General features: G+C 44.2%; 2 protein-coding genes across 2 annotated transcripts; one reads left to right on the top strand and one right to left on the bottom strand.

The window, feature by feature from the left end:
- Positions 1 to 18515: 18515 nt before the first annotated feature.
- Positions 18516 to 19718, bottom strand: LOC127326555 (transcription initiation factor IIB-like). Its single transcript, XM_051353425.1, has one exon. It carries the CDS (start codon positions 19605 to 19607, stop codon positions 18660 to 18662), a length of 948 nt encoding a protein of 315 aa, XP_051209385.1. The 5' UTR covers positions 19608 to 19718; the 3' UTR covers positions 18516 to 18659.
- A 1196-nt stretch (positions 19719 to 20914) lies between these two features.
- On the top strand, positions 20915 to 21592 carry LOC127327415 (transcription initiation factor IIB-2-like). Its single transcript, XM_051354191.2, has one exon. The coding sequence runs from the start codon at positions 20961 to 20963 to the stop codon at positions 21486 to 21488; it is 528 nt and encodes a 175-aa protein (XP_051210151.1). The 5' UTR covers positions 20915 to 20960; the 3' UTR covers positions 21489 to 21592.
- The last annotated feature ends 3013 nt before the right edge of the window (positions 21593 to 24605 follow it).

Below are 24605 nucleotides of genomic sequence, written 5' to 3'. Positions count from 1 at the left end.
GGATATATACAATTATATCCAAAGGAGATCACCAAGGAGTTTGAGAAAAGATGTAGTCTGCACAAGACAGATCCACACTCCGAAACGTGAGGGACATCAAACTTCGAGGACGAAGTTTAGTTTAAGGGGTAGAGACTGTAATATCCCAGGTATTGGGGTTACAAAAATAGAGGAAACAGATGTGTGCATTGCATTCATGCATAGAAAATCTGGGGAATTTTCGCGCTTTAAAGTAAAACAGTCACAGTAACTGAAGTTTCACTTGACCTTGGTGGAATTGAGGTAGCTCATCGAGTCAAGTGCTATAAACCTCAAAGTGACTTTGTTAAAACCTTGTTTAAGATAGAGATGAATTGATCTAAGGAGTTAGAGCAAATGGAATAAAATCTATCACAACAACACTTTAATCAATGATCCATTGCTTAATCTTATAACAGATCATAATATGGTAAACCTTGCCATAACATATGAACATACCTCTAATTGGAAATCAAGTAACAATAAAATGGAGAAACTATTCTTCACTTATCTTTTCCATGTCTTAAACTAATCCTTAATCCTACCATGAACCTCATGGTATTCATTCTACATTATTCCTGGAAACAAGATAAGGAGATTCAACTTAAGAAATATATATTCTTCTCTATTCCAAATAGTTTTACATCAAACCTAGAGAGGTGAGAGTTCTATCATAATTATTAGAGAAGCAATAACAAACCTTGAGCTAAACCTTGGATATACATCCAAGTATTCAAATCATCTTTAAGAGGAACCCTAGGATATTATTCAAGACATTCCTAGAGAGAGAAACCATTTATGTAAAACATAGATATTGATGATCACATCAATCCCTATGGAGCCTAACCTTAAGTTAGTATTAAATTCCTTTCCAAAATGAGAGAGATCAATCATACAAAACATAGCTTTATCTATTGAAGAATAAAGGACAACCATTGAACTAGAGTGTTAGGAGTACACCATAACCTAGAATAATCCATTCTTATATAAGAGAGATCAATTATGGTGTTACACTCAAGTTAGTTGAGGCAACACTGGAGTTTGAGAGAACTACCCATATACCCAGATGATGATATCATCATTGATTAAGTAGAACCCTAACATAATATCTCAGACATTCTCCTGGGATATAAACTAAAGAGACAATCATAGTAGACCCATACAAGAAGGTAAATTAGAAGTGCTATTCCTTGATTGATCTAGACAATGCTTGATCATGGAAGTGAGAACCCATTTAATGAGAGATCCCTAGGAATCCAAACCTTGATCATTATAAATAAGTGATGATCATAAACCCTAAGAACTTGAGGTAAAAATGTTAAGAACAAGATGATCATGCTCTTGAGGTATTGAGGATAAACCCTAAAAGGATAAGTAGATATCCTTCACCACATGAAATCATAGGGAGGTAATTAATAAGCAACCCTAAACTTATACTCCAACATTAACTTGTGAACCACTTGGCCGGTGATCATAAGTAGAATCCTACCATATCCATACTTCAGAAATTAAACAACCCAAGAAAAATTTTAGAGTAAAACTCTATACGTTACATGATGAGAAACTATTCATCATTAGAACCAAAGTTAACTATAAAAAGAACCATATCTACTTTTGTTACTTAAACAATAGATTAAGGATACAATAGAAATCTAGTGGAAAAAGATAAAACCATTTCTCAAGTCCTTAGTAACTAAAGGAGAACATCAACTATTAAGTAAATGATCACCTTATAATTGATAGGGGAGACTAAACCTAGTTGGTGTATCATTTGGGTGATCCACAACTAAAACCTAAGCCCATAAAGTTCCAAAACCTTAGCCAATAGATGAGAACATAAAATTATAAGAAAGTGACCACATTATCAAATAAGAAATTAAGTAATATGGTCCACTCCAAGTTGTTTTCTTATAAAAGTAATACAGATAAATACCATTATAAATTAATAAGAGACCTTATAAACTTTATAAAATATTCCTAGAACTAAGAGAGTGGTGGATTGAATTATCACCATAAAGAAACCTATCTGAAAAGTTAGCCATATTCTAAAATGCAAGTGAATAACCAATATGGTTAAACACATAATCCAACCCTACTCATATTTCTACCATAAACAAGAAGGTAATTTCAAATAATTTAAACAGAATTGATCTCACAAGAATATGGAACTTAAAATGAATACATAAATTCATGTTTATTTAATACTTTGAATAACCCACAAGTATGCAATCTAATCAAATATAAAATAATTGTCTCAAATAGAAAAGTAGTGGAATCATCATTGCACTACATATTAACATCATAAGGAATCTGCAAGATATAAACAGGATTCAAATTTGAATTGAAAAACAGTATTCAAAATAGAAAATATAAAAAACAGAAAAGAAAAGAGAGGAGAAGAGGCTTACCAGACCCTAACTGGTTGAGCAGCCCGTGACGAAGCCCAGCAATCAAGCCCACCAAGCAGCCCGCAGCCTCAGCCCAGCACAACCCATCGCGGCCCAAATAACCTTTCGAGTGGATTTAGACGAAGGAGCCGTCGTCGTCTTCGTCTCCGTCCCTGGACGCGCGGGAGCTTGCCACCGCGACGAGGTGAGCCACGTCCCGCAGTCGCTGTCGACATGGTAGACCTCCAGCACACGCCGGGAATCATATAAATGGCGAGGACACCTCAATTTTCCCTCTCTTCGTCTCGTTTGTGCCAAAAATCCGAAACCCTAGCTCGCCGGTGACCCTCTCGCCCCACCATTTCTGACCACCCCTGAGCCAACCGATAGGCCCAGGAGGAGCGCCTCGACGCCCTCATCATTCTGGTGGAGTACCGCGTCCAGGGGAGCTCTGGGGAGGAGGAAATCGACCGTTCCCTTCCGCAGTTCTGCGAGGGAAACGGCGACCACGTCGTCGCCTCCGTCCACGATTCACTCCGGCGACCATCTAGGATGAATAAGGGTGAGCGTCCGCATCTCACAACCTACTATTGCATCCTAATTCGCACCGTAGGCCGCTGTCGCCGTCGCTCGCCGGAAACCGTCGCAGTCCATGGCCACCGGCAAGGTTCCGGTGACCATTTCTGGGCGGCGCCGCCACCGTCCGCTTCGTCTTTGCGCTCTGGTTCGAACGGAACCAACCGCTCATCCTCGCGCGCGCTGTAGCGCCGTAGTCATCCTCAATCGACCGCCGGCAGTGAGCTCCAGCGCCTGGTCATCGATTTTGACCCCGGTCAATGACCGCGTGGCGTGTGACGTGGCTAGGACCCCACCAGTCATGGACTGTGGGTGTATCCTGGCCGGGTAGCTTTGGCAATTATTTTTTTTTATTTTGAATCCAGAAAAGATCTGCAACTTTGAAATAATTTAGAAAATTATTTATAGCTCAGAAAAATATAAATAAGATATCAAAATTCTTAGAAAAGTAAACTCTATCCAATAAAAATATAAAATGAAATTTTTATTTTTAATAAAAATTCAATTATTTAATACTTGTTATTTAAGCTTTTTATTTTAAATTCTTAATACAATTAAAATTCAGAAATTAGGAAAATTATCCAAATTAAATAAAAACCAATAAATAAATAAAGAAAAACATGAAATCTAATTTTCTTTATTTATTATTTGTTAAATCTTAATTAGAGAGATTTAAACCCTAATTAATAATTACCTAATTATTAATTATTTAAAAAGAATAAAATGCCAATTTCAATATTATTTTTATTTCCAAGTTACCAATAACTTCAACTTTACCATGAAGTTATTAATCATAGAACCATAGGGTAAATAGCAAACCCTAATTCATTATGAAATGATGTGACAACCTTATCATTTCATGTGAAACCTAAAACCCTAATACCCTTAGGCAACCTAGCTCCATTCATTCATAGGAACCCTAAATTGCTCCTAACCTAAACCCTAGGTTAGAGCATGTGATCATTGTACCTTATTACAAATCAGGGAACTATAGTAGCAACTAAATACTTGTCTTGGACACATAAAATGTAGAAGACCTATCACTAATATATGAGTATTCCATGTGTTCATCCTCTTCAGACCTAAATGATCAAATAAGGGCAACCAAATGCAAACCCTAACTCCTATCTTTAGAGATATCAATTTTAATTAACCATGCTTAGCATCACACCATTGTGATGAAAACCAATAGCACATAGGCTCAATAATTATCATTACATAACCAAGTCCACTGAACACTACAAATACTTCATAATTATGAACTATCCTATTTCGGAGCCAATTATTCCTTCCTTAGTAAATCAAATAGCAAAACCTAGACCACCTCAACCTTAATTGTTATACTTCTTATTAATTAAGAAGTATGTTCTTCAAAAGTTATTCTTTTGAAGAAAATAAGGAATCATCATCAACCCTGCTTATAAGGATCTATAAACCCTAGCCAGCTATCACTAGCAAGATAAACCAACCTTGACAACAACCATGCATAATGGATTGCTTAGGATACCTAGGTTCATCTTAACCTTACAAGTCTTAGGTGTTGATGAATCCAACTTTGTTGTGATCCATCCCATACTTACTCCAGAAACTACTTGGAACCATAATAAACCATAGATCTCCACAACCTTAATTATCATACTTATTCTTTATTAAAGAATATTTTCTTCAAAAGTTATTCTTTTAAAGTATATGATAACCAATCATTAACCATGCCATATAGTACTAAAACTGACCACTGTTCTTTACTTGTTAACATTATGCCAATTATTATTCTTTGTGTGCTCAATTGATTACTATGCTTCATTACCTACCTGTTTATAATACCCAGTAATCACACCTGAATAAGAACCTTGTATGTGAATCACTCTAAAAGTGCAACACACCCTGAACCAATCATTACAACTTACTGATCCTAAATCATCGGGGATAGATCACGTTTAGAGCGATTGCATCTCATACTTATGCATTATTGCATCCTTGCCAATCTTTTAAACATCGTCCTTATCGGACGATGATGCTATTTCAGAATTTGGAGTTTCTACGTATCGAAGACCTTGCCTGCATAATCTTGCAGTCAAGAAAGGCAAGTTCATCACTTGCTCATGTCAATTGATTATCTTTATCAAATTACTTGCAAAGTACTATGATTATCACTATTGCATAAAAACCAAAACCACTATTTTCATAACTATGAATATGACTATGTGGTGGGCAATGGAACCATGGATTGTGTTGATATGGTGGAGGTTCCATTGCAAGGGTTTATATCCATCTAGGATTAAACAACAAATGTCGTCCAGTGATTCTTGTGCCGTAATACCCGTGTTAACCATAAGATCTGGAGTGGGACGGAATAGTCAATTGTATTTCCACCTCTTGTACATCAACGGATGCGCTTACCGTAGACACTTGACCCAGGTTGGGCAAGCGGTGGGGTGGGGATCCCATTCTAATTCCCCACGGTAAGTGGTCTATGATGGGTTGCAGCTACCGGCGAAGGAGTTTGGTTAACGAGTCCCAGACTGTCGTCGTGGTCGGGGTCCATCCTTAATTGGTGTAAGAGGACCGACGAGGACCCAGGGTCGGGGTATGCAACAAAGGGTGGGTGTGCGAGGTAGCGGAGGAATATGATTGGCTATGACCTTATACCGGGCCTCACACCAAAGGAAGTGTGGACGAGAACATGACTCGGTTGGCACCAAGGTTAAGATCTCTTATGGGTAAAGCAACACACCTCTGCAGAGTGTAATGAATCGTGACCTGTCACTCCCTGTTCCGGGATATGGAACTGCGAACGCGGCCGGAAAGGAGCTCCATGAAGTTCTAGTAAACCGGTGAAGGCTGACGGACATAGCTCTTCTGAATAAAAGCAACCTCTTGAAGAAATGATTATGAAAACCTGCATTGATATTAGACTTTCTGGTCTAATGTTGTAGCTAGTGCATTAAACACCTCTTTCCTATAATGAACTTGTTGAGTACGCTCGTACTCATCCCACTCTTAAATCCCCTGCTTAGGTATGGAGGCATCAAAGGAGGATCTACAATACAACTCGAAGGCCGAGGAGTCAACAACTACTTCAAGAGACAGGACCCTGCCAGAGGAGTCAGATACCACATCCATCAAGGAGAAAACCTAGTTTAACCATAGAAGGGAACCAGGTTCCTAAACCTAGCTCCTAATTAGCTAGAATCTATTCTTAGCCTCTGTAGCTAGTTAAATACTCTACAAATAGAGTTCGTGATAAGATTAGACTACAAGTCGTTCTTTTGGAGTTATTTGCAGTTTTACCTCATTGTAAAGTAGGAGGCTGTGATGATCTTATGTAACAGAGTCAGTGTTGTAATTCTATAGACATACCTTGGACCCGCATATGTTTCTGTTGTACCACTCTGAGCGATATAATACTAGTGGAACGGTGTTTCATTGGTGTTATATCAGACTTGCATACTACACCATGCAGTGGTATGCCGGGTACAATACCGGGACAATATCCGGGCAAATGTCCGGCCCCCATACTGCGCTGCTTTTCCTCGAAGACTTAGCCAAAATCAGGGGGCCGGATATTTCAACAATATCCGGCCCGGATTATCCGGCCTGGCCATCTTTTGCTGTTAACTTTTGACAGACCGACCAAATCCAACACACATAAATATGAATCTATGTAAACCCTGTACCACTTAAACAAACATTAGTGTATCACATATATTGACATCAAACACACAAAACATAATGTGAGAGATGTTCTTTCAATATATTAACTTAGTTTGTTAGAAGTTAAAACGATGTGAATATCTCTATACATGTATTTAAGGCTATTTGGAGATGCCCGCATCCATATAGCAATCGTATAATATAGTGAAGTCCGACCACAATTCAGGAAAGTGTTGTCTGGTTGGGTGGCAACCTTGGTTTTGAGGCTGCTCCACGTAATGAGTTCGATTCCTAGCAAGCGCTACTTTGTTTTCAATTTTTCCTATGTTCTGACAGGTGGGTTCTGCATGTAAAAAAACAACAAGCTCACATTTCTGAGAGAAAATATAAAGGGTGTTTTTTTTTGTAAAAATCACAATGCCATATGTCCGCTCCTTATTGGTCGTGGACCTATTTGCTTGCTCGGTGCAAGTTGTGGTACTCCATATGCTCGTTTTGCAAGTTGTGGTACTAAACTGCACATTGATGTCTACGTTCCCCCTCCTTTCCTGTAGACAGTGTTGGGCCTCCAAGAGCAGAGGTTTGTAGAACAGCAGCAAGTTTTCCCTTAAGTGGATTACCCAAGGTTTATCGAACTCAGGGAGGAAGAGGTCAAAGATATCCCTCTCATGCAACCCTGCAACCACAAAGCAAGAAGTCTCTTGTGTCCCCAACACACCTAATAGGTGCACTAGTTCGGCGAAGAGATAGTGAAATACAGGTGGTATGAATATATAAGAGCAGTAGCAACGGTGCCAGAAAAGTGCTTGCTGGCGTGTAGTTGATGGTGGTAGTATTGCAGCAGTAGTAACGCAGTAAAACAGTAAACAAGCAGCGATAGCAGTATTTAGGAACAAGGCCTAGGGATTACACTTTCACTAGTGGACACTCTCAACATTGATCACATAACAGAATAGATAAATGCATACTCTACACTTTTGTTGGATGATGAACACATTGCGTAGGATTACACGAACCCTCAATGCCAGAGTTAACAAGCTCCACAATAATGCTCATGTTTTAGTAACCTTATAGTGTAAGATAGATCAATAGACTAAACCAAGTACTAACATAGCATGCACACTGTCACCTTCATGCATATGTAGGAGGAATAGATCACATCAATATTATCATAGCAATAGTTAACTTCGCAATCTACAAGAGATCATGATCATAGCATAAACCAAGTACTAACACGGTGCACACACTGTCACCTTTACACACGTGCAGGAGGAATAGAACTACTTTAATAACTTTGCTAGAGTAGCACATAGATAATAGTGATACAAAACTCATATGAATCTCAATCATGTAAAGCAGCTCATGAGATTATTGTATTGAGGTACATGGGAGAGAGATGAACCACATAGCTACAGCGGAGCCCTCAGCCTCAGGGGTGGATTACTCCCTCCTCATCATGGAGGCAGCGATGGCGGTGAAGATGGCGGTGAAGACGGCGGTGGAGATGGCTCCGGGGGCAATTCCTCGTCCGGCAGGTGCCGTAACAGAGAGTTCTATCCCCCGAATTGGAGTTTCGCGATGGCGGCGGCGCCCGGAGTCTTTCTCGAGTTTCGTCAATTGGTACTGCGTTTTTAGGTCGAAAGGGCTTTTATAGGCGAAGAGGCGGCGCAGGGGGCACTGGGGCGCCACACCCTAGGCCGGCGCGGCCTAGGCCTGGCCCGCGCCGCCATGTGGTGTGGTGGCCCCCGGCCCCTCTCCGACTCTTCTTCGGTGTTCGGACGCTTCCGGGAAAAATAGGAGGTTTGGCGTTGATTTCGCCCAATTCCGAGAATATTGCCCGAACAGCCTTTCTCGGAACCAAAAACAGCAGAAAACAGAACGGCACTGTGGCATCTTGTTAATAGGTTAGTTCCGGAAAATGCATGAAAATGATATAAAGTGTGAACAAAACATGTTGGTATTGTCATAAAACAAGCATGGAACATCGGAAATTATAGATACGTTGGAGACGTATCAGCATCCCCAAGCTTAGTTCCTACTCGTCCTCGAGTAGGTAAACGATAAAAGATAATTTCTGAGGTGACATGCTACCAACATAATCTTAATCATACCATTGTAAAGCATATGAGATGAATGCAGCGATTCGAAACAATGTAAATGCAATGAGTAAACAAGTGAATCATATAGCAAAGACTTTTCATGAATAGTACTTTCGAGACAAGCATCAATAAGTCTTGCATAAGAGTTACTCATAAAGCAATAAATTCATAGTAGAGACATTGAAGCAACACAATGGAAGATTAAGTTTCAGCGGTTGCTTTCAACTTGTAACATGTATATCTCATGGATAGTTGTCAATGCAAAGCAATATAACAAATGCAATAAGCAAGTATATAAGAATCAATGCACAGTTCACACAAATGTTTGCTTCTTGAGGTGGAGAAAGATAGGTGAACTGACTCAACAATAAAAGTAAAAGAATGGTCCTTCAAAGAGGAAAGCATCGATTGCTATATTTGTGCTAGAGCTTTTATTTTGAAAACATGAAATAATTTTGTCAACGGTAGTAATAAAGCATATGTATCATGTAAATTATATCTTACAAGTTGCAAGCCTCATGCATAGTATACTAATAGTGCCCGCACCTTGTCCTAATTAGCTTGGACTACCGGATTATCACAATGCACATGTTTTAACCAAGTGTCACAAAGGGGTACCTCTATGCCGCCTGTACAAAGGTCTAAGGAGAAAGCTCGCATTGGATTTCTCGCTATTGATTATTCTCAACTTAGACATCCATACCGGGACAACATAGACAACAGATAATGGACTCCTCTTTTATGCATAAGCATGTAACAACAATTAATAATTTTCTCATATGAGATTGAGGATATATGTCCAAAACTGAAACTTCCACCATGGATCATGGATTTAGTTAGCGGCCCAATGTTCTTCTCTAACAATATGCATGCTTAACCATAGGGTGGTAGATCTCTCTTACTTCAGACAAGACGGACATGCATAGCAACTCACATGAAATTCAACAATGAATAGTTGATGGCGTCCCCAGTGAACATGGTTATCGCACAACAAGCAACTTAATAAGAGATAAAGTGCATAATTACATATTCAATACCACAATAGTTTTTAAGCTATTTGTCCCATGAGCTATATATTGCAAAGGTGAATGATGGAATTTTAAAGGTAGCACTCAAGCAATTTACTTTGGAATGGCGGAAAATACCATGTAGTAGGTAGGTATGGTGGACACAAATGGCATAGTGTTGTTTGGCTCAAGGATTTGGATGCATGAGAAGTATTCCCTCTCGATACAAGGTTTAGGCTAGCAAGGCTTATTTGAAACAAACACAAGGATGAACCGGTGCAGCAAAACTCACATAAAAGACATATTGAAAACATTATAAGACTCTACACCGTCTTCCTTGTTGTTCAAACTCAATACTAGAAATTATCTAGACCTTAGAGAAACCAAATATGCAAACCAAATTTTAGCATGCTCTATGTATTTCTTCATTAATGGGTGCAAAGCATATGATGCAAGAGCTTAAACATGAGCACAACAATTGCCAAGTATCACATTACCCAAGACATTATAGCAATTACTACATGTATCATTTTCCAATTCCAACCATATAACAATTTAACGAAGAAGGAACTTCGCCATGAATATTATGAGCTAAGAACTCATGTGTTCATACGAACCAGCGGAGCGTGTCTCTCTCCCACACAAGCATGATGTAATCCAATTTATTCAAACACAAACAAAAACAAAAGCAAACAGACGCTCCAAGTAAAGCACATAAGATGTGACCGAATAAAAATATAGTTTCAAGAGAAGGAACCTGATAATTTGTCGATGAAGAAGGGGATGCCTTGGGCATCCCCAAGCTTAGACGCTTGAGTCTTCTTGAAATATGCAGGGATGAACCACCGGGGCATCCCCAAGCTTAGAGCTTTCACTCTTCTTGATCATAGTATATCATCCTCCTTTTTTGACCCTTGAAAACTTCCTCCACACCAAACTCGAAACAACTCATTAGAGGGTTAGTGCACAATAAAAATTAACATATTCAGAGGTGACACAATCATTCTTAACACTTCTGGACATTGCATAATGCTACTGGACATTAGTGGATCAAAAAATTCATCCAACATAGCAAAAGAGGCAATGCGAAATAAAAGGCAGAATCTGTCAAAACAGAACAGTTCGTATTGACGAATTTTAAAATGGCACCAGACTTGCTCAAATGAAAATGCTCAAATTGAATGAAAGTTGCGTACATATCTGAGGATCATGCACGTAAATTGGCTTAATTTTCTGAGTTACCTACAGGGAGGTGGACCCAGATTCGTGACAGCAAAGAAATCTGGAACTGCGCAGTAATCCAAATCTAGTACTTACTTTTCTATCAACGGCTTTACTTGGCACAACAAAACACAAAACTAAGATAAGGAGAGGTTGCTACAGTAGTAAACAACTTCCAAGACACAAATATAAAACAAAGTACTGTAGCAAAATAGCACATGGGTTATCTCCCAAGAAGTTCTTTCTTTATAGCCATTAAGATGGGCTCAGCAGTTTTAATGATGCACTCGCAAGAAATAGTATTTGAGGCAAAAGAGAGCATCCAGAGGCAAGTATAAAACAAATTTAAGTCTAACATGCTTCCTATGCATAGGAATCTTGTAAATAAACAAGTTCATGAAGAGCAAAGTAACAAGCATAGGAAGATAGAACAAGTGTAGCTTCAAAATTTTAAGCATATAGAGAGGTGTTTTAGTAACATGAAAATTTCTACAACCATATTTTCCTCTCTCATAATAACTTTCAGTAGCAACATGAGCAAACTCAACAATATAACTATCAAATGAAACATTCTTATCATGAGTCTCATGCATAAAATTATTACTACCCACATAAGCATAATCAATTTTATTAGTAATAGCGGGAGCAAATTCAACAAAGTAGCTATCATTATTATTCTCATCATCAAATGTAGGAGGCATATTGTATTCATAATCAAATTCACTCTCCATAGTAGGTGGAACCAAAAGACTACTATCATTATAATCATCATAAATAGGAGGTAAAGAATCATCAAAGAAAATTTTCTCCTCAATGCTTGGGGGACTAAAAAGATCATGAAAACCAGCTTCCCCAAGCTTAGAATTTTCCATATCATTAGCAACAATGGTGTTCAAAGCGTTCATACTAATATCATTGCTACTAGCATGCAAATAAGATTCCATAGGTTTTTTAATTTTCGCATTAGACCATTCATGTCTTGACTCAGGAAATAGAATAAAAAGCTCACAGATGTTTTCCATTACGCCAAACTAGTGTAAACAAGAAACAAAAAGATGCAATTGCAGGATCTAAAGGAAATAGCTTCGAGTACTTACAGCGCCGGAAAATAGCTTAGTAGCCGAGATCCGGAGTGTGAGTACCTTTTACCTTTCCTCCCCGGCAACGGCGCCAGAAAAGTGCTTGATGTCTACGTTCCCCCTCCTTTCCTGTAGACAGTGTTGGGCCTCCAAGAGCAGAGGTTTGTAGAACAGCAGCAAGTTTTCCCTTAAGTGGATTACCCAAGGTTTATCGAACTCAGGGAGGAAGAGGTCAAAGATATCCCTCTCATGCAACCCTGCAACCACAAAGCAAGAAGTCTCTTGTGTCCCCAACACACCTAATAGGTGCACTAGTTCGGCGAAGAGATAGTGAAATACAGGTGGTATGAATATATATGAGCAGTAGCAACGGTGCCAGAAAAGTGCTTGCTGGCGTGTAGTTGATGGTGGTAGTATTGCAGCAGTAGTAACGCAAAGAAACAAGAAACAAGCAGCGATAGCGATATTTAGGAACAAGGCCTAGGGATTACACTTTCACTAGTGGACACTCTCAACATTGATCACATAACAGAATAGATAAATGCATACTCTACACTTTTGTTGGATGATGAACACATTGCGTAGGATTACACGAACCCTCAATGCCAGAGTTAACAAGCTCCACAATAATGCTCATGTTTTAGTAACCTTATAGTGTAAGATAGATCAATAGACTAAACCAAGTACTAACATAGCATGCACACTGCCACCTTCATGCATATGTAGGAGGAATAGATCACATCAATATTATCATAGCAATAGTTAACTTCGCAATCTACAAGAGATCATGATCATAGCATAAACCAAGTACTAACACGGTGCACACACTGTCACCTTTACACACGTGCAGGAGGAATAGAACTACTTTAATAACTTTGCTAGAGTAGCACATAGATAATAGTGATACAAAACTCATATGAATCTCAATCATGTAAAGCAGCTCATGAGATTATTGTATTGAGGTACATGGGAGAGAGATGAACCACATAGCTACAGCGGAGCCCTCAGCCTCGGGGGTGGATTACTCCCTCCTCATCATGGAGGCAGCGATGGCGGTGAAGATGGCGGTGAAGACGGCGGTGGAGATGGCTCCGGGGGCAATTCCCCGTCCGGCAGGGTGCCGGAACAGAGAGTTCTGTCCCCCGAATTGGAGTTTCGCGATGGCGGCGGCGCCCCTGGAGTCTTTCTGGAGTTTCGTCAATTGGTACTGCGTTTTTAGGTCGAAAGGGCTTTTATAGGCGAAGAGGCGGCGCAGGGGGGCACCTGGGGGCGCCACACCCTAGGCCGGCGCGGCCTAGGCCTGGCCCGCGCCGCCATGTGGTGTGGTGGCCCCCTGGCCCCTCTCCGACTCTTCTTCGGTGTTCTGGACGCTTCCGGGAAAAATAGGAGGTTTGGCGTTGATTTCGTCCAATTCCGAGAATATTGCCCGAACAGCCTTTCTGGAACCAAAAACAGCAGAAAACAGGAACTGGCACTGTGGCATCTTGTTAATAGGTTAGTTCCGGAAAATGCATGAAAATGATATAAAGTGTGAACAAAACATGTTGGTATTGTCATAAAACAAGCATGGAACATCGGAAATTATAGATACGTTGGAGACGTATCACACATCCAGTGCAAGTTGTGGTACCAAAAATGTATATAACTCTTCTATTGGAGATAGTGCCCTGGCGCCAAATAATAATGATATTTATTATTTATATCTCAACATTTCATAATAGTTTCGAGCCACGCTACAACCGTATTAATTGTGTGGTATTATAAACAAATCAGGGTCCCTAGTGAGCATTCACAAACTAGTTCATTGAGGTCAATCGATGATTGAGGTTTACCGATCATGGACACACACGTCATTGACAATGGAGTCATATCATTAGGTGAATGATATGATGAACATATAAGTATTGTAACGCGATCAAGTCATAAAGTTCACCGTTGCAATATTTGTGGAAGCGTAGTGACCTAATCCTTCGATCGTGAGATCATATGTAATCAGTTTCACCGGATGATGCTTTGGCAATATCAATCGCCATACATCCTAATAGGGTGTTCATAAAGGTATTGCATAGGTATTCTGATGGTATGTGTTTAGGAATATGTATGAAGAACGGGATTTGTCCATTCATATGACTGATAGATACCCCGGGCCCATTCGGTGAGATTACATCCATAAAAGTGTGCAACATATGACTAGATCATGGAGATGGAATCATACAGAACGAGTTGAATAGCCTTGTAGGCAATGAGATCAGACTATGTATAAAGATACCGGCAATCATATCTCGGACGAGTGACGGTATCGAAGTAACAAAGAGAATATGACATAAATGGTTCATACGATGATCACATCTTCGTAGAATGCACAAGGGTCGTTATTGTTCTCCAGAACACCCTGATGATCATTGACCGGAGATTCGTCTCGGTCATGTCTGCGTATTCTTGAACCGTAGGGTAACACGCTTAAGGATTCGATGAAATTAAAGATAGTTTTGGATTCATCAGAAATTGAGAGAGAATACTGTAAAGGGTTCCAGGAGTATCTGAATGGTGTTTAGAGTGATCTAGGAGGTGTCTCGGATCATCGACAGTTAAAAAATTAAGGGATGGTGGTTGGCCACCCCATGGGCCAAAGGGGGGCCAGCCGGGCCAAGGAAGGGGGAGTGGCAAGAGGGGGCGGCTGGCCGCACCACCCCTCCCCATTTTTCCCACCTTGCCAAGCCAATTGCGCTAGGTCCCCTTGCCCCCTATATAGAGTGGCCAATTAGGTGGAGGAAAATACGGAATTAAGTAGAGAATTCTCTCTCTAGTTTTTCTCACCGTGTGGTTTCCCAAAGAACTACTCAGGGAGGGAGAAAACATTACCCAGTACGCAGGAGCGTTTGCTGAGACTCGGATCCAGAAGATCTACTTCCTCAACTTTACTGGATCAGAGCTGGGAGCGTTGTTAAGCATCGTACATGTGCGAAACTTCAAGGTGATGCAAGATACGACACGAGACGTTGTACTATAGGAATTCCACACGATCCTGAGGTCAGTGCCGGTTACGACTACATCATCTGCGTTCTAGCGGAACTTTAACCACTTTTGGTCTACAAGGATATATCACAGAAATCTTCTCCGTTAAAACATTAGTAGTAGATATATCTTTGACAACTAGGGTTTGCGTTTAAGTTAGAATTTTTATTTTCTACTATGAATCCCTACATATTCACCTACTCTATGCGACATCATGTCCAGGTTGGTTAGTATATCAACTCACCTTGATCACGACAAAGCCCTTGACTTGCTTCACGTTGATCTCCTCATTGTACGACTGGCCTTGTCCGCATTTACCCACTCCCTTCGTGTGCAATTCCACCAAGGACACGACCATGGGCATGCCAGAGGCCACCCTAGTATCATGGCCCGACTCGCCGAAGAGTCCATCACCGCTTTAATTTATTTATAGCAGTCCATCATCGCTATTAATTATTTATACTAAATTTTCTTACTTATGAGTTTAACTAATCTCGGCATACAACTTAAAAATTTATTATAAATATTAAAATTATCAACGTGATATTTTTAGTATAGCTTAACATTCACTCTGTAAAATGCATTTCAATCAATTAAAAACATATTATATTTTGGGAGACCAACTCTTTCATGTGAGAGATAACTAAGTTAACAACAAAACCACAAATCTTCATATTATATTGTAATTGTATTTAGATAAAGGCAAATATATTTATGTGTGTGTGTCTATTTTTATTTACTTAAATATTTTGCCTGAGAGCCCTAAAGCTAACCGAGGCTTCTAGAGTGTATGATCGTTTGGTAAAAAAATAGAAGTAAAATTTACAATTTTTAAATATAAATTAATTAAATATATGAAGCACTCCCTCTGTTGTAAAATAAGACATCAATTCTGTCAAAAGTCAATTAGTATATAGTTGACTTTGTCTATAGAAAAAAATATCAAAAATATGATATATAGCTATAGTATTACTTTTCTATGATAGGTATTGATTTGACATTTTAGAGATTTCTATATTTTTCTGAAAAAGTAATCTAAATTTACACTGTTTGTTTGATAAAATTTATAGGCCTTGTCATACGGAAGATATGGATTATTAATTAGGGATTTGTCAAGGTGTCCTTGAATTGTTGCATTTCCTCTTAAGGATAAGTCATGGAAAGACGTATCAGAATCAAGAAGAAAGGCCAGAAGGCCTAAGATACAACACGTTCGGGGCACAGACACCCGCACAACGCAACATAGGCACGCTTGCCGGAGACGAATGCGACGAGGGCGTAACGGAGTGCATCCTCAGCAGCATCAATCTCCTCCGAGCGGGGGATGAAGACACGACCAACCACCGCTCCCCTCGCCAGAACGTCCTGTCTGACCGCATCACCACCGTGATCGGGGCCAACGGGCGCCGGCCGATTGCGCCCACCGAGCGCAAGCCTCGCGTCTCGCGAGCATCCGCCGCAGCATCTGCAAGACCCCTTGAGCCGTCGCACGGTGAGCCTCCACACGCAGGTTGACGCGACGAAGACGGACGGGCCGCGTCACGCGCCAACGGGGGGGCCATCGGCAGGACAGTTCCACGCGCGTCGCGCTGCGCAGCCACACGGGAGCCGATGGATTCCACAGGCGGCGGCGAATGTTCCCTGGCCCGTCGTGGCGGTGATGGCGAATGCTCCCTGGCTTGACGTGGCGGTGTTGGCGAGCACGCTCGACGTGGCGGTGATGGCGAGCGAGCTCGACGAGGCGGAGACTTCCCAAGGCCAAGCCTTTGGTGCGCCGGGATGCGATATGCAGGGCGAGCCTCCTCCACGGGCACCATTGGTGCCTTCCCACGGTCCCTGCCGTCCGGCGACGGGACCCTCTCCACGGCCGCGACCGGCGCCTGGTCTCTAGGGTCAAGACGCTGATGAACGGGTAACCCCGCGGGAGCAGATGGCCCAGCAGCGCGCTCTCCCCGCTCGCCACCACGACGCTCGCCGCCAGCTCGCCGATTCTGAGGGCACTCACGGGCATGGTGCCCATCCTCACCGCAGCGCAAGCACACCGTCTTGAAGGTGCAGTCCGCCGAGATGTGGCACGTCCTGGTGCAGTTGAAGCACGCCCCGGCGAGGTTGGTGGGGAGGCCGGAGCGGATGTTCCACGCGGGCAGCGTCTGCTGCTGCTTCCGTACCCGCTTGCGGCCGTGAGCCGCGGTCCACGGCGCGGCGCCACGCGCCGGCATCCTCGCCGCCACCGGAGAAGGCGGCCCTGGCACCACCGTGGAAGCGACGCGACGCAATCCATCATCCACGGCCCAAGGCCTACGCGCGGCGTGTGCCGGCGGAACCACGCCCCCAGGGCTAGACGTCTGCGGGACCACGCCGCGAGGGCCGGACGAGGGAGGCCCGGGCGGAGGTGGCGGCGGGGCCCTCGAGCACGCGCCCACCGGCTGCGTTCCACAGCGGAGCACCTCACAGTAGGACCTGGGCGAAACCTCCTCCTCGTCGTCGGTGTAGTCCGCCCACCGTCACGACTACGACGAGGAAGAAGGAGATACCATGGCGAGCTCTCTCCGGCGAGCGGCGGCGGATCACAGGCGAACAGGGGTCACCGGCGAGGGGGTGGGAGGGGGGCTCTCATCTCTCCTCGATCTCTCTTCCTTCGGCGGGAAATGATTCGTGCACACATCTTGTTGCATTTCTTGTTTGTTGTTTTGTCATGGCCATATACATCTGTTAGATTCAAGAAGTCTAATAGGGTACACATGCATACTAACTTGATCTTGAAATAAAATCATTCAACTCAAGTTGCATCAAATGCGTTGAGTTTTTTTGTCTGATTTGTACTATATATAAACATGACATACTTCCTCCGTTCTTGATTAAACGACGCAGCAGGCTGCCTAGCTGCATGTTGATCACGTTGAACTCGACCGGAGGTAGTACGTAGCAAGTTATATTGACAGCGATCCGGAAGAGAATTGGTGTTAAGTGGTACTCCTTTCAGGTTTTTTTTAATTAACTTGAATTTAGTACGAAATTCTACTAAATTTGAGCCAATTAAAAGAGAACGAAGAGAGCAGGAAAACCACTCGGCTCTCTTAGGCAGTCCTCGCCGGTGCAACGTGTGGGTTACAGATTTTTGTTTCATCCAGTTACACTGAAACCACCTATCTGAGTTTCCAACCCGGATCTGGATTTGATTTCAAAGAAATTCAACCAAAACTTGGATTTTACAATTTTTATTTGAACTAGGCGATAGGCCGGTCTGTTTGGACGGAGATGTTGCCATGTTTTTCAGCGAAAACTCTGGACTTAATTTCGGTAAAAAAAAATTTTGCTGATCCCGAACTTATTCCAGGTTCTCACACGTCCGTCATCAACTCATCATGAGATCGTTCACGAGTCGGCTGCTTGGCAAATATGTCTGAAGTCAGACCTCAGTTCATGATTTTGGAACGAACAGAACCAAGCACGGATTCATTCACGAATGATTCAGTACTTAGAAACGGCGTCGTCGAACACAAATCTCTCACATGTCCAGTCTGAAGATAGTCCAAAGAACACACACGTAATGACTAATGAGCAGCCAAGAATCAAACCGTCTATATATGTCCGGCCGATCGCTTATCCGAAGAGCATCTGGGCGTGCGGCGTGAGGTCCTTGTGCGCCTCCTTGATGGTTCCCTCGGCGACGCCGGTGGCAACGGCCACGTCCTTGACCGTCCTGCCAGCGCCGGCGCGCTGCACGACCATGTAGATGATTGCGGCGGCGATGGACTCTGGGTTGCGGCGCACGTCGAGTCCTTCCTCGAGCCTCCGCACGGCCTCCCCTGCGTCGCGCACCTCCTGGTTTCCCAGGCCGAGCCTGGAGCAGAAGCGGCGCAGGTAGTCGGATGCGCGCACGACGCCGATGTCCATGACCTGGCCTTCCTCCTCGCCGAGCAGCTTCTTGATGTGCAGCGTCATCTTGCCGATGTCCTTCCTTGCGGCGGCGCCCTCGGCGGTGACGGATGCGAGCTCCTTGTAGGTGCGCGGCATGCCGAGGTTGCGGCAGGCGATGTAGAGGCATGCAGCGTAGACGGCGTCCCGGTTGCGGCCGCGCGGGCAGCCCTTGGCGTCGTCGAGCTTCTTGAACGTCTCCTTGGCGTGGTCCCGGATGGTGGCCACGAGGCCGAGCCGGTCCGCCATGTCGGAGATGCCGCGGAAGGCGTCGACGAGGGCCCTGTCGGAGGCCGAGCCGTCGTCGAAGGGCACGGACATCCTGGGCAAGGATTTGGAGTTGTCGCCTGCGCCTGCGGCGGCGGCGGGCTTCTTGGCGTAGGTGATGCCGGTGGAGAGCTTGGCGTCGAGGAAGGGGTCGCCCGTGGAGCCGACGCGGCTGGGGTCGCGGTCGTCGCCGCCGCCGTCGTCGCTGAAGGTGCGCCACTCGGAGCCTTCGTCGACGTAGTGCGCGTCGAGGACGAGCGCGCACTCGGTGCAGATTGTGTCGCCGGTGGCGTGGTCGAGGACCACCTCCGTCGCGCGGTGGCAGTCCGGGCAGTACACCCGCTCGTCCGCCGGCGAGCTGTGCATTGCTGCTGCTGCCGCCGCGCGCTCGATCGGTACGTTCGATTAGCGCGCGCTCGGTGTCGGTGCCTATGCAATGTGATCGGCGTTGCGCGCGGCGGCGTGAGTTTGCGACTACGATCGATGTTTGGTGAAAGGGGGCTGAGAGGAGGGGTGCGCTACTATTTATGGACGGATCATACTAGGTCGGTGCGGGGTGCGTGGGGCCTACGCGTACAGCGTGAGGTCTGAATACGAACACCAGTTCGACTCGGAGTTGTGGATTCGACCCGGTTCCGTTTGTTTTTGCTTCTACTTCTCCGGAACTGCCACGGCTAGATGGACTTACCAAGATTCATGGAGTTGCTCAATGAAAAATAAATACAGGGCTAAGTTAAAAAACAAAGAAACTCTCTTGGAAAAAAAGAGTTGTAGTTCAAAATGCATTTGATATATAGTCCAAAAACTAGTACAATTCAAACAATTGAGGAAACGAAATTATCTAAACATATTTAGTTGCGAGATATTTTGGCTTTCTCATCGGAACAAAGACAATGCTGAAAATGTATATTGATTTGCGCTTCCATTCATGAGCGTCAACTTTTAAAATTGTAGAAATGCCGTGTTAAAATGATGCCATCCACAGTTTCTCAAAGGTACCTCTTTCGAATGCACGACAATAGTTGTGAACATGTAAAAGTCCCGAAAATAGTAGGTGTAATTGTACAATACCAGGTAATAGAAAAGTACCGAAAGCAGAAAATATTTACTCCTATCCTAATATTATAACGCGGCGTATCTGTCATCAAATTAAATTAGTTTCTTTCCAATACAATACCGTATTCGAGATAGGGCATCCGTAGTCTCGTGGGCTGTCTACAATCTTGTGCAGATCTCAAGGAGATATTAAACGGCTCAAAAGATTCTACACGACCTAGATTTAGCGAAACCAAAGAAGTAAAACCCGAAACAGAATACATAAGGAAAGAATTGTGAAAAAAGCAAGGATCTGGACCGTTCAATTCAGATCAGACGGGCAGCTACGCCGCATCGTGCCACCGAGCTTCCAATTCCCATATATAAATAGCAAGCCGACAAGCCGCCACCATCGAACCATTTACACCATTGCATTACCCGGTCGGCGACCACGTCACCCTAGCGGCGGCGATCGACAACACTATGCGCCTCGGCGGCGCCGCCTCGACCCCACACAAGAAGGGGCAGATGCCTCGCATCTCGACGGCGCTCGTCGACGCCACGCTTAGGCTCGGGCCTGGACCGGGCACGGAGGGGGGCTACGAGGCAACAATTGCGAGCATGGCGGTCTGGCTCGGGCTCTCAACAGCCACTGCCGAGCGGGCCCATGAGGTGTTCAGGAAGATGGAGGGGGCATGGTCGGGGTTCCGGGGCTGGTCCAAGGTCCGGAGCAGTGAGCCACTGTACGCGGCCTGCCTCTCCATCGCCTGCCGCAGCAAGGGCTCGCCGCGGTCGCTCAAGGAGCTGGCCTCGGCGACGGCCGAACGCGGCGCAGCGGCAAGGGTGGAGATCTCCAGGCTGGCCAAGCACATCAGGAGGCGGCTCGGGGAGGAGGCCGCCGGCCGGGCGACGGGCGTCGGAGTGGTGCGCGCGTCCGGCTACATGCGTCGCTTCTGCAAGCTGGTCGGCATGGGGGACGGGGAGGCGACGGCGGCGATGGAGGCGGCGCGGCGGCTGGAGGAGAGCGACCTGGAGGTGCCGCACAACGGCGAGTCCGTTGCGGCAGGCGTCGTCTGCTTGGGCCTCGAGCGCGCCGGCGCCGAAAGGCCCGACGTCGTCTGGGCCGTAGCGGCGGCCACCGGCGTCTCCACGGCCACCATCAACAATGTTTGCAGGAAGCTGCGCCCGCACGCCGAGCTGCTCTTTGGCTGACGGACGTGTCATCGTCGTGTCCGGGACTACAAGCCTTAGCGACTTGTACGTCTTTGTTGTAAGGTTTCTGTCTGTGCTTCCTTTGTATCTCTGCATACTGTGCTCATCACACCATACATCTGTCAGTAATAGCTAGCTTAGTTAATTCAGACCTCAAGAGTAGAAAAATCTTAGCAATCTCGTTGAGGTGAATCTGTTGTATCGTTTCATGCTGTTTATGGACCGGAATATTCTGATGTTTGTGTTTTAATTTCCAAATTCTGAGTACCGATGAAATTTTAGGGACATAAGAAAATGCAATGTTTTGGAGAATCTGTATTTCAGGTGTTGTCTTGGTGGTGGATGTATTGATGTTGTTAGGCCTGAGATACTATAACGGGACTTTTGTTTCTTAGTTTTTTTTTCTATTTTTTGGCTGTGTGCATCTGAAGTGCTATTATGATGGTGCGTTGTTGATGCTAGGTGTAATTGATATCTTTTAATATTAATATATTCCGTTTATCTAAAAAAATAGAAAATGCAATGTCGTGAGATAGCAAATCTAAGCTCCCCATTTGAGATTTAGCGCCAGGAAAATGCCCGGAGGGTGTGGACGCGAGGAAGTGAACCAAAACTATAAACTGCTCCACTCAATGAATTTTACAAGAGGCAACGAACCGAGAAATTATGACGGTTGCGAAGGACCTGATTGATTGCTCGTTTTCCGAATCACTAGGACAAAATTCGTGCATTTGGTAACCCATCTTGAAAACGATTTCCTACACAGCACGTTTGTTAAAGCAACCTAAATGCACATAGGATGTGATTAGTAGACCACACCACCTCAAAACAGGTCCAGAGAGTAGAAAGTGAGTTAATTGGATGGTTGAACTCCTCGTGGGTAGTGACTGGTACATGCATCCGAATCGACTTTTCCTTGGATGCAGGCTGGCAGGCTACAATGGAGCATTTGTCAGATGCAACTTCCACGTGCTATTGCTTCCTCTCACCCTTCTTAATATCCCTCACCTCTACTTACTTCTAAATTCTAATTAACATAATTATACTTCAAATCAGAATAACTTGTACATGAAAATTATGTGCGTCGACGAGGTGATTCCATTCTGACTATTGGTTTCGAGTTTTGTTTGCTTTAAATCTCCAATTTCGTGTTCTTTTTTGAAACTTTTTGACCGAATTTCATCAAGTTTATTGCACATGGTTCGTCGTTTCAAATTTCCTTTGACGGGTAGCTTCATCTCGCCGTTTCGCACACATCTTGTGTTGTAAATTTTTCGTTTCGACGGGCGTAGAGAAATATATATGCAGCTCGCTTGTATAATGTAACTTGTGCACATGTGTGCGGCGGTGGCATGGTGGTCTTTCTGTGCGCCGTCGTGGTAGGCCTTATCCGCCTCTTCGTAGACGGCGGTGTGGTGTTGGCTGTGGTAGTGAGAGGTGTCTTACATGTAGGCAATGTAACCGCCTTGGCTGCCATCGACGGCTACATCATGGTACTCTTTCTGCGCGTCAGCGTATTGCTGGTTGTGTTAGTGAGTGGTGTCTTGCATGTAGTCAGAGTACCCTGCTCCCGAAGTTGTAGAAGGTGGTGGAGGTGCTCATGGTTGTGTCCATATTTGTTGTGATCCACTTGTTGCGTCTGTGGTGCTCGCCGGGCCTCTCGTCGTGGACGGTGGTCGAAATGCTCCCTTTCGACCCGCACTACGTGCTCACCACCGCCGACGTTGACGATGATGTGTGTGGGGCGCAGCGAAAGGCGTCGAGCATGCCGACACAAATCACGACGAGTTCCTCTCCGGCAAGTTCTGCACGCTCACAGTCAGCTCGTTGGTGGAGCTTGTGCATCGGCAGTAACTCCTGGTGCCCGATGTTGCTCAGTTCAAGTGTGGTGGTGTGATGTACGTGAAAAACTGGTGAGACTCAACTTGAGTAGAGAGGCAACAAAACAATTGGACCAAAGTTTCTCCACAAATGCAACCAAGTCCCATGTGGGCGACCAAACGAAATGCACAACATGTTTATTTGGGGTTGCATGTTGCGGTCATGGTTCCCCAGCGCATGTCCCACGGGAGCCCTAAAATTGTTGTGACCTACCAATCGCGCCTTTAAAAGCGACATGAACGCTCGATTTCACAGTTCCCCTGCGTGCAGGCGCTGGCGAGCGTAACGTTGGAAAAAATATGCATGCGTAGGGAATAGCAGGAGACGTTGCGACCCATCGAGAAAGCGCGACATACATACCCTCATCGTCAACATCACGGTCACCACCCACTATCCCATCTCCCTCTCCGTCGTTCTCACCCACCCTCTCCTATCCCTTCTCTCTCCTCTCGCGCACCGGTGGTTGTACTGCTGTTGGCAGATCCAAGACCACCGCGATGGCGAAAAAAGAGCGGGCAATTAATCGAAGTCACCGACGAGCAAGCCATCTTCGACATCAATCCAGACTCATTTTCCCCCGGATCAAGATCCTTGGCAAGGATTTTTGGGACATTACATAGTGTTGGCAAGGATTTTTGGGACATTACATAGTGTTTACAAAAATTCTAGCAGCAAAAATGGATTCTAAAGGCTGTTCATAGAAATCAGTATGGTTTCATCAAGGGAAGACATATATAAGATTGTCTAGCTTGGTCTTTTGAGTATCTTCACCGATGCAAAAAATTTAGGCAGAGAAATTGTGGTCATTAAATTGGACTTTGCTAAAGCCTTTGATACCATTGAACATTCCTCTATCCTGGAAATTTTGAAACATATGTGATTTGATGATAGATGGATAAGCTGGATGAAACTCATCTTTGACTCTAGATCCTCTGCTATCCTCATCAATGGTGTGGCTGGCACTGAATTTTTATGTAAAAGGGAGGTAAGGAAGGGGGATCCTCTTTCCCCCTCCTTTGTACTGCCATCAGAAAATAATCAATTGAACAACTTTAAAGCCATTCTTGATGCATTTGCTCAATCAACAGGATTGAAAATTAACTACCATCCTGCGAAGATAGATGAACTTGCTTCGGCTCTTGGTTGTCAAGTAGTTGAAATGCCTTTTACCTATTCGGGTCTTCCTCTTGGTACCACAAAACCCACTGTTGTTGAGCTCATGCCTCCAGCTGATCG

This window comes from Lolium perenne, chromosome 1, assembly GCF_019359855.2.
Source record: "Lolium perenne isolate Kyuss_39 chromosome 1, Kyuss_2.0, whole genome shotgun sequence".
Classification (NCBI taxonomy): domain Eukaryota; kingdom Viridiplantae; phylum Streptophyta; class Magnoliopsida; order Poales; family Poaceae; genus Lolium; species Lolium perenne.
The sequence above is the reverse complement of the archived record's forward strand: the minus strand, read 5'-3'. Positions and strand labels throughout refer to the sequence as shown.